General features: G+C 33.6%; 1 protein-coding gene across 3 annotated transcripts in view; it reads right to left on the bottom strand.

Annotated features, from left to right (window-relative positions):
* The window catches only part of SHOC2 (SHOC2 leucine rich repeat scaffold protein), a 158835-nt gene that overhangs the window by 59830 nt on the left and 86924 nt on the right, over window positions 1-12081 (bottom strand). For all 3 annotated transcript variants that reach the window (XM_074295577.1, XM_074295576.1, XM_074295575.1), the window contains one exon: window positions 1648-1785. In XM_074295577.1, the coding sequence (XP_074151678.1) occupies window positions 1648-1785 (138 nt within the window). The remainder of the gene's footprint in view (window positions 1-1647; window positions 1786-12081) is intronic.

The raw sequence follows: 12081 nt of genomic DNA, 5'->3' as shown, positions 1-12081 counted from the left end.
TTAGTAACTATTACCCTTATCAATATTGCACAAGCTTAAAGCTTTGTACCTCAATTTCCCTTAATTTCAATCACAACAATCTCTTCCTTAAAAAGTAGATGGAACTCAAATTCTGATATTCTGATATTCATGTGGAAGCACAAGTAGGAAAAAAAATGTGATTAAAGAAAAAAAAAACCTCATCCATATAGACTCAGAGCTGCAGTTCTAAGAACCAACTTACAATTATTTAATGATTTGTGCATGATGAAATACAACAAAAATAAAACACTTGAAAAACAGATAAATCGTCATGAAAGAATTGATTAAAATATATGAAAATATTTACAAGGTAGGAAAATTTTCCCCATATTAGATGTTTTTAAAGCACAATTAGCCTTCAATAATCTTATTTATGCATATCACAACACTTCAATTTTTCAATGGATCTGTGATATAATAAATACCCTTGATCCTGACAACAGCAAAGAACCATATTTGCTTGTTTTTCTTTAAAATACAACTCTTATTCATGTCTTGCCACAACTCATTTAAAGATTTACTCAACATGCTGGAAACCCTCCACAGGATTCCTTTTCAATGGATACTACAACAACAATTATCCTATACATCAATATAACCTTTTCTACTACATGACCTCCTTTTCTAATCATACATTTTCTAGATTATATATGTTCTTTTGTGAATGACAGATCATATTTATGCCTATCACACATCTCTGTATTGACCTCTGAGTCACCTAAAATTCTGATTTTTTTAGAGGCTGACTTTTTCTTATTTGCTATGTAGAGTCTGAAAGAATAACTATGGCACACCTTGAAATGTTTCTTTCTCCCTGATATTATTTACAAGCAGTTAACTAAATTAATTGAATTCAGATTTAGATTTTGGATTTCTGTGTTTGTAAAGTTGATCCTAATGAAGAAATTTATAAGGAATTTAAATCTGAGCCACTAATACAAAGGCCAAATACAAACAAAATAAAGATTTATTCAAATAAAATTACATAATAAAATGTAAACTCAAAACAACTGTATATTTTTAAAAAGTTAAATAGCACTAATGTTTCTGCCATCACTAGTTCAAAAATGGCATAAATTTTTAAAAGCTATTATGTTTAGAATGCTCTGTCTAAAAGCATATATTGACATATTAATGAAACACAAAAATACTACTGAAAAGCTCAATTCAATCACTGGAGCTTAGCAAAAATATTTATAAACACATTTTGAAGCACTTTAAAAGTCTATTTTATTCTTCCATCAGTTCTATGTTTATTAAAAAGGAAGAGGCCACCCCATCTTTAAGCTGGTGCAAATTTCTGAATCAAAGAAACAAATCTGTTTATAATTTTATCCCTTTTGTAGTTTTCACCAGTCTTTAAGTGGAAATATAAAAGGGTAATTTTTTAAAGTATTAGGAAATCAATTATTTATCTTTTATTTTATAAATTATAATCCAATTGAGCAAAATTCCTACAAATCTGCTTGCTGCCTGACTTTTTAATAAATTTTTAAAATATAATTCAGAAATAACATTCTATCATTTAAATTTGTTTTTCTAAGAAGATAATTCTCACCACTGAAATAAATTTCAGATCTGAATTACAAATCTAAATGTTCTCCGGTATTCTCTCAACACTCATACCTATAGTTTCAGGAAGATCCAGGAGTTCGTTGTGCTGCAAATCAAGGTTGGTGATTTGAGTGCAGGTTCCAATCTCCTTTGGAAGATGCTCCAATTGATTGTGAGCTACATCCAAGGTTATGAGGTTACATAATTCACCTGTGAATTGATTAATAAATACTATATTAGTGTTATTACAATCAAAAAAAGAAAAATGGGAGCTATCCAGGTAATGCTGGTAAACCCAAGGAGGACTTCTTTTTAAAAAACAAAAATCGTTACTAAAAATTCTAAAGGCATATCAAGCATATCATTTTTTATACAAAAACAACGTATTATGGAACAGAATGTTACACTTAAAATTACAAGGAAACAAATTAGGAGAACTATCTTTAAATATATACACATAAAGCACTTGCTGGAAAAAAGGTAAATGACACAAAGTAGAATCTTTTCTTTAAAAGTTTTAATTGATAAAAGTTAAAATAATGCTTACTATTTATGAAGATTTTGCTACATTATTTTAAACTATAATAAATGTAAATAATTGGCCCAAGCCAGATGTTTAGTTTAACTTTATCAACAGCATTTTGTATTTTTTCTACAATTACTTTCAAAAGAAGACTTCCTCAAACTACACATAGTATAATTCTCTAGCAAAACACTCTCAGATTTATGGGTCACTTCGCCATCTTTAAAAGAAATATTATTTAATGTTTACAAAGGGGCATACCCTCCAATATTCTATAATTACCCTGGGAGAGCCCTCTAGTTCAAAGAACTGCATTTTACATGAAAATGAAGAGCACCAGTCTAAAAGGATAAGATATATTGTTTCCTTAAATCCTCAGGATTTTTATACATTACCAACACAATCCAACAGCAAGAGATACAAAGAGAAATTCCATTCAAAATAACAGTCGATAGTATCAAATATTTGGGAATATATCTACCAAAGGAGAGTCAGGAATTATATGAGCAAAATTACAAAACACTTGCCACAAAAATAAAGTCAGATTTAAATAATTGGAAAGACATTCAATGTTCTTGGATAGGCCGAGCGAATATAATAAAGATGACAATACTCCCCAAACTAATCTATTTATTTAGTGCTATACCAATCAGACTCCCAAGAAACTATTTTAATGACCTAGAAAAAATAACAACAAAATTCATATGGAAGAATAAAAGGTCAAGAATTGCAAGGGAACTAATGAAAAAAAAGTCAGAGGAAGGTGGTCTAAGTGTACCTGATTTAAAGCTATATTATAAAGCAACAGTCACCAAAACCATTTGGTATTGGCTAAGAAATAGACTAGTTGATCAGTGGCATAGGTTAGGTTCACAGGGCAAGATAGTGAATAAAAATAGCAATCTAATCTTTGACAAACCCAAAGATCCCAAATTTTGGGATAAGAATTCATTATTTGACAAAAACTGCTGGGAAAACTGGAAATTAGTATGGCAGAAACTAGGCATGGACCCACATTTAACACCACATACTAAGATTAGATCAAAATGGGTCCAAGATTTAGGCATAAAGAACGAAATCATAAATAAATTGGAGGAACATGGGATGGTTTACCTCTCAGACTTGTGGAGGAGGAAGGAGTTTGTGTCCAAGGGAGAACTAGAGACCATTATTGATCACAAAATAGAACATTTTGATTACACCAAATTAAAAAGTTTCTGCACAAACAAAACTAATGCAAACAAGATTAGAAGGGAAGTAACAAATTGGGAAAAAATTTTTACAGTTAAAGGTTCTGATAAAGGCCTCATCTCCAAAATATACAGAGAATTGACTTTAATTTATAAGAAATCAAGCCATTCTCCAATTGATAAATGGTCAAAGGATATGAACAGACAATTTTCAGATGATGAAATTAAAACTATTTCCACTCATATGAAAGAGTGTTCCAAATCTCTATTGATCAGAGAAATGCAAATTAAGACAACTCTGAGGTATCATTACACACCTATCAGATTGGCTAAGATGACAGGAACAAATAACGATGAATGTTGGAGGGGCTGTGGGAAAACTGGGACACTGATACATTGTTGGTGGAGTTGTGAAAGAATCCAACCATTCTGGAGAGCAATCTGGAATTATGCCCAAAAAGTTATCAAAATGTGCATACCCTTTGACCCAGCCATACTACTACTGGGCTTCTACCCCAAGGAACTACTAGAGAAGGGAAAGGGTCCTGTATGTGCCAAAATGTTTGTGGCAGCCCTTTTCATAGTGGCTAGAAGTTGGAAGATGAATGGATGTCCATCAATTGGAGAATGGTTGGGTAAACTGTGGTATATGAATGTTATGGAATATTATTGTTCTATAAGAAATGACCAACAGGAGAAATACAGAGAGGCTTGGAGAGACTTACATCAACTGATGCTGAGTGAAACGAGCAGAACCAGAAGATCATTATACACTTCAACAATGATACTGTACGAGGATGTATGCTGATGGAAGTGGATTTCTTCAACATAGAGAAGAGCTAATCCAATTCCAATTGATTAATGATGGACAGAACCAGCTACATCCAGAAAAGGAACACTGGGAAATGAATGTAAACTGTTATTTTTACCTTCTGAATCCAATTCTTCCTGTGCAACAAAAAATTCGGTTCTACACACATATATTGTATCTAAATTATACTGTAATATATTTAACATATATAAGACTGCTTGCCATCTGGGGGAGGGGGTTGGGGGAGGAAGGGAAAAAATCTGAATAGAAGTAAGTGCAAGGGATAATGTTGTAAAAAATTACCCATGCATATGTACAGTCAAAAAATGTTATAATTATAAAATAAAATAAAAAATTTAAAAAAAAAATCATGTTCAGATAGGGAAAGAAGGAAATTTGATCACAAATCATGATCATTGATAAATTATTACAAGCTAATTGAGATGGGATTTATTCCATACAACAGAGTACTACACCACTGCAGAGGAGACCTGAGGGTTGGGAAAGAGAGATTTAAGCTCTTCATCAGATGTCCTCTCCACCTTCATTTTTGAAGAAGACCATGACATCAGGGAGGTGATGCCATGACATGCTAATGGATTGGATTTAAATAAGGGAAGCCTGTGCAAGATCACTTGCTTCACTTTCCCCTCCAAAGTCATCTGGGTCCAGTGGCCAGATACAGATCAGGATGACTAGAGTTTTAAGTCTGAAAAATTTTAGATTTACCATATTTATGCATCTTAACATTGTCTTCAAAGGACAGCAGTGGCTGGAGACAGTATCTGTATCAGGAGCCAAGGTTATGTTCTCTACAAGGATTACAGAAAAGAAACTCCATTATGCCTATGAGAAACTCCTTAAGACTCCAATGGATCAAGTACAAAATTTCCAGAAAGCAGAAGCTATGAATATCCCTTTGCAAGCGTGGTCTCTAAAACCTTGAACTTACTTTTCCCTGGACTCTGTATATGCTTGTTGTAGAGTGTGCCAAAGATTTCAAGAAAGGTGTCTTGTGCCAATTGTGCTTAGTACACCACTTTAATAAATATCTCTTTAAAATTTAAAAAAAAAAAAAAAAGATATATTGTTTCCTTCCATTATCATTCAGTCACAGAAATGGCAAGATGTAACTTTTCATCATGTAGAATGTCAGACTACTGGAGTCATAGAATGCAGGGACTGTAAATAGTTTTCAAAATCATATGCTCTAATTCCTACATTTTGCAGAAAGCAAAGCCTGAAGAGATAATATGATGTGCACAAAGGTATATTGTAACAGGGAGAGAATTTTAAATCCAAGTCTTCTGACAAAGCTAGCACTTTATCTACAATAACACACTACTTTATCCAACCAAAAAAATCTTTTTTCATTATGCAATAGCTATTTTGACAATCATTAACACATTTTTCACACTATCTCAACTAGCTGATTGAACTATTGAGTGAACCTGGTTCAGCTTCCCACATGTGTGACCTTGGATTTAATTACTCAGATATTCAGTTCTGAATATCTCTGTCTCTGATTTGTTTGACTATGATCTTAATTCTTTGTTCCTCTTGCTGGCATAGTCTTCTTTAATGAGAAAGATGATGTGTTTGTGAGTAAATTAAAAAATAGACAATAAATTCTGAAAAAGATGCAAATCCATATTTGACTTGTGATCCTATGATTTTAAAACATAGATATGCAATGGAATTGTTAGCATTCTTTCATTAAATATTTAACATCTTTCCTATGTTTAACGTTGTGCTAGTTAGGGGCAGCTAGGTGGTGCAGTAGATAGAGTACCAGCCCTGAACTCAGGAGGACCTGAGTTCAAATGTGACCTCAGACACTTAACACTTCCTAGCTGTGTGACCTTGGGCAAGTCACTTAACCCCAACTGCCTCAGCAAAAACAAACAAACAAACAAAAACACATTATAATAATTACCGAAAGAGATGCTAAGAAATTAAAAAAGAAGCATTGGATCCTGTCCTTTAGAAACTGCTGAGCTTGAGGAGTTACTACTCTCTGTTAACCTGTTTCTGTTAATAAAAACCAAGCACTAGATAACCCCATGTTCTTTGTTCTTTTTCACATAAGAGGAGAAAGGTCAAGTTCTCTTTGGTTCTCAGAGCTTTACCTCTTTGTCTCAGCTCTGCTGCTTTCCTGAAAAGCAATTCTCCCCACTTTCATCTAGGAACATATCTCTCTACCCAACTCACTCTTGGCTCTAGGCCTCACCTATTAGGAAAACTCTTTCCTCCAACTTCTGTACTGTAGTTCAGTATGGCAAGAGAGTCAATCACACCAATATAGTTTAACTGTACAGTCCTAATTCATATCCTGAACTAAGCCTTTTCTTATTCCCCCAAATGTTGGTATCCTCCCCCCAAAAAACTAATATATGTATGTGTGTATATGTATGTATTCACTTTATATTTATGAGATAATCAGTCAGCATTTATTAATTGCCTACTATGTGTCAGACACTGTAGTGTCTGTAGTGCCTAAGCAAAAGAGGTACAAAAAAAGCAAAAAGTCTCTGTTCACAAGGAAATCACATTCTAATTGTGTAGATTTGGTCAGACTTATGTTTAAGGAAGATCAATCTGATAGCCGAGTAGAGAATATATTTGAGTGGGGAATGACTTGAAGCAGGAAGACCAAACAATAGGATATTGGCATGAGGTGATGAGGACTTGTCCTAAAGTGGAGGTAGTATCAAGAGAAAATGGATTATATAGGAGACATACTATAAAGGTAAAAACAAGAAGACATGACCTCTGATTGGATCTGTGGAGATGAGAGGGAAGAGTTAAAAAGATCACCTATGTTGTGAATCTAGGTTCTTCGGTTGATGGTGGCAATCTTAACAGTTAAGAGCAAAATTAGTTCATAATTCCTAAATGGGAGTTTATTGCTCATTCCTCCAGAGAAGAGAGACAATCTAGCTGAATCAATCTCCATAGTGCTAACATCACAGGTGATGAGCTTATCCTGGAGGAAGCATGATATTTGTAGGGCCATGCAAGTGTAATATGATTGTTTACAAAGCAATGTTATAATAAAATATTATACAGAATACAAAGGAATTAAATGTGCTATAAATTAATTATGTTAAACATAAAAATTCAAAGAATTATCAGAAAACTTATATGAGGTGATGTAGAGCAAACAAAACAGAATTAAGTGAACAAACATAATCATAATTATATACGAAAAGACACAATCATAACTACCTAAAGTGACAAATTTAATCAAAAAACAGTTTAAATTTATAAAGTTCACATTTTGTTATGCTAACAAGTGAGATACTACTTAGATATAGAGTATGTTCTGCATGCTTTTGCATAGTATAATCTCTAGGAGACATATAATGTATCTAAAAAAAATTTTTTTATCAATTTTTAAAATGGAAAAAGTTCCCCCAAAATGGAAGACTCAATCTTTTCTCCAAACTCCACTAACTCTTTAAAAAGAAACTTTTATATTTTTTCCAATTACATAAAAAAAATTTTTACATTCTTTCTCAAAATTTTTAGTTCCAAATCCCCCTCCCCTCTCCTTGAGAAGATAAGGAATTTGATACCAATTATGTGTAGTCAGGCAAAACATATTTTCATATTACACATGTTATGAAAGAAAACGCAAACAAAAAAAGAAAAATAAAAATGTTTTTAAAAAAGCATGCTTCAATCTACATTCAGATTCCATTAATTCTTAGAGATGGAGAATATTTTTCATAAAGAGCTCCTCATAACTGTCTGATATCATTGTATCTCTGAGAACAGCTGTCCTTAAACAATTGATCACACAATATTACTGTTACATACTGTTCCCTTTACTTTGCAAACTTTTAAGTTTTTCAAAAAACATTGTGCTTGTCATTTCTTGTAACATGACAGTATTCCATCACAATCATATACTACAACTTGTTCAGCAGCTATTCCTCAGTTTGTGGGCTTCCCTTCAATTTCCAATTCTTGGCCAGCACCAAAAAAAAAAAAAAAAATTCTATAAATATTTTTGTACCTATAGATCTTTTTCCTTTTTCTTTAAAAAAAATTATCTTTGGCACTCTTTGTGGATGATATGATGGTATAAATAGAAAACCCCAAAGATTCAACTAAAAAGCTATTAGAAATAATCCACACCTTTAGCAAAGTTGCAGGATACAAAATAAATCCACATAAATCATCAGCATTCTTATATGTCACTAACAAAGTCCAACAATTAGAGTTACAGAGAGAAACTCCATTTAAAGTAACTACTGATAGTATAAAATATTTAGGAATCTATCTGCCAAGGGAAAATCAGAAACTATATGAGCAAAATTACAAAACACTTTCCACACAAATTAAGTCCGATCTAACCAATTGGAAAAATATTAAATGCTCTTGGATAGGGCGAGCAAATATAATAAAGATAACAATACAACCTAATCTATTTATTTAGCGCTATACCAATCAGACTCCCAAAAAACTATTTTAATGACCTAGAAAAAATAACAACAAAGTTCATATGGAAAAACAAAAGGTCAAGAATTTCAAGGGAATTAATGAAAAAAAAAAAATCAAATGAAGGTAGCCTAGCTGTACCAGATCTAAAATTATATTATAAAGCAGCGGTTACCAAAACCATTTGGTATTGGCTAAGAAATAGTCTAGTTGATCAGTGGATTAGGTCCGAAGGACAAAATAATTAATAACTCTAATAACCTAGTGTTTGACAAACCCAAGGACTCCAGCCTTTGGGATAAGAACTCAATGTTTGACAAAAATTGCTGGGAAAATTGGAAATTAATATGGTAGAAACTAGGCATTGATCCACACTTAACACCGTAAACCAAGATCAGGTCAAAATGGGTTCATGACCTAAGAATAAAGAATAAGATTATAAATAAATTAGAGGAACATAGGATAGTTTACCTCTCAGACCTGTGGAAGAGGAATGGATTCATAACCAAAGAAGAACTAGAGATCGTTATTGATCACAAAATAGAAAGCTTTGATTAAATCAAATTGAAAAGTTTAACACAAACAAAATCAATACAGATAAGATTAGAAGGGAAACAATAAACTGGGGAAACATTTTTACAGTCAAAAGTTCAGATAAAGGTTTCATTTCCAAAATATATAGAGAATTGACTCTAATATATAAGAAATCAAGCCAATCTCCAATTGATAAATGGTCAAAGGATATGAACAGACAATTCTTGTCTAAAGAAATTGAAACTATTTCTAGCTATATGAAAAGATGCTCCAAATCATTATTAATCAGAGAAATGCAAATTAAGACAACTCTGAGATACCACTACACACCTGTCAGATTGGCTAGAATGACAGGGAAAGGTAATGCAGAATGTTGAAGAGGATGTGGGAAAACAGGGACACTGATACATTGTTGGTGGAACTGCGAATACATACAGCCATTCTGGAAAGCAATTTGGAACTATGCTCAAAAAGTTATCAAACTGTGCATACCCTTTGATCCAGCAGTGTTGCTACTGGGTTTGTATCCCAAAGAGATCTTAAAGAAGGGAAAGGGACCTGTATGTGCAAGAATGTTTGTGGCAGCCCTCTTTGTGGTGGCCAGAAACTGGAAACTATGTGGATGCCCATCAATTGGAGATTGGCTGAAAAAATTGTGGTATATGAATATTATGAAATATTATTGTTCTGTAAGAAATTATTGTTCTGTAAGAAATGACCAACAGGGTGATTTCAGAGAGGCCTGGAGAGACTTATATGAACTGATGCTGAGTGAAATGACCAGGACCAGGAGATCATTATATACTTCAACAACAATACTGTATGATGATCAATTCTGATGGATGTGGCCCTCTCCAACAATGAGATGAATCAAATCAGTTCCAGTAGAGTAGTAATGAACTGAACCAGCTACACTCAGCAAAAGAACTCTGGGAGATGACTATGAACCACTACATAGAATTTCCAATCCCTCTAATTTTGTCTGCCTGCATTTTGGATTTCCTTCACAGGCTAAATGTTCACTATTTCAAAATCTGATTCTTTTTGTTCAGCAAAATAACTATTTGGTCATGTATACATAAATTGTATTTAATTTATACTCTAACATATTTAACATGTATTGGTTGGCCTGCCATCTGGGGGCGGCGGGGGGGAGGGGGAAGGAGGGGAAAAATTGGAACAAATGGTTTGGCAATTGTCAATGTTGTAAAATTACCCATGCAAATATCTGGTAAATAAAAACTATTTAAAATATATATATATATATATATATATATATATATATATATATATATATATATATATATATATATATATATATATATATCTTTGGGATTCAAAAATATCTTTTGGGATACATTCTTGGTGGTATAGGTGAGTCACAAAGGGTATACAGTTTTATTTTGCTAATTTAGGCAAAGTTTCAAACTGCTCTCCAGAATAGTTGAACACAATTCCACCAGTGCCTTAATGTTTCTATTTTTCCATATCTCCTTCAATATCTGTCATTTTCTTTTTCTTACATGTTAGTCAATCTAATGGTTTGATTGGTACCTCAGAGTTACTTTAATTTTCATTTCTATAATACATACAAATTTAGAGCATTTTTCATATGACTATAGATAGCTTTGTTGGAAAACTGTCTGCTTATATTCTTTGACCTCCACCAAGTTTAAGCCAGAGGTAAAGCAATTATAGTTGTGAAGATGAAAAGGATTGTGGTCCCTTTAAGAAACTAATCTTTATAAATTGATTTACTCCTTTCTGATTCCCAACCCCTCCTAGCTGATGCATTATTGATTCAAGAAGCTAGGAGCTTAGATTCACAAATCTTGGTCAAAAGCAACCCTTTTGAATTCCAATAGGAGATCTGGGCTTGATTTGAGCCAACTAGGGACACCACCCACGGGCCCCATTAGCTAAATCTCTCATTACAAAAGAGCCAAGCTGGAGTCCTCTTTTTGCAGAGGTTCCAAACATGCCATCTTTAGGCCTGGCCAAGGGTCTCTGCCCACTGGAATAATATTTCCAGTGCTCTCTTCTCTTTACTTTATACCTTTTACTAACTAGACTTTAACCTTACTTCCAAACCCATAATAAATCTCTTTTATCAATCTAGATTTTCGGGCCTGTAAATTCCTTTACAGAGGACTCTTGCCCTGCTACTAGACTTCATTTAACTAGCTATCCTTGCGCCAAATCCAAAAGGGTTGCAGGGGAGCTCTATTTGACTCCCTGTACCCCAAACCTGCCACTAGACCTCAATTTCATTTGGGTACCCCAAATCTATACCTCATCAGTTGAATTCATGAATATTAGAAAGCAAGAAGTCTAATAAAGTGAGAACTCTAATCCTTAAGGTAATCACTTTGTGATGCTCTCCTATTACCTTCTAGGTTCCAGCAGGCTCACAAACTAATCCATGAGCCACAGACTTGTGCTTTGGAGTTCTTAAAGCAGAGATTATTTTTCTACTGCATATACTCTCTTGAGTATATGCAACTGAGCTTCCTAAATTATAGAACCCAAAATTGCAGTTACACTGACCAGAACACCCAATCCCCTTTTCTCAATTCTGTTATGGATTCTCTCAATTCCTATTAAGGGGAGGGGAAGGAGGGGAGAAACACCAGGTACTGATTCAGGACAATCAGAGAAGAAAACAAAAGATGGAATTGGAGCAAGGGAACTGCACAGTTGAACCAGACCTAAAGGAAAGGGGGCTGAAATTCAAGTAGGGTCGGTCCTGTCCTCTCAGCCCAACTCAAGGGTATTTGGTATAGGGTTTGAAACTAGTGAATAGTAAATTCTTCAACATGAAAGAAAGGAGGGAAGGAAAGAATGAAAAAAAACACTGTGCTAAGCCCTTTGTAAACACTATTGAATATGGTCTTCCCAACTGTGGAAGGTAAATTCCATTATTTTTCTCATTTTACATGTGAGAAAACTGAGGGAAAAATTTAGTGAATTAAGTAGGGCCACACAGTAAATATTCTAGTCCT

The sequence above is a fragment of the Sminthopsis crassicaudata genome, chromosome 2 (assembly GCF_048593235.1).
Source record: "Sminthopsis crassicaudata isolate SCR6 chromosome 2, ASM4859323v1, whole genome shotgun sequence".
NCBI lineage: Eukaryota > Metazoa > Chordata > Mammalia > Dasyuromorphia > Dasyuridae > Sminthopsis > Sminthopsis crassicaudata.
This window is presented reverse-complemented; position numbering and strand designations above follow the sequence as displayed.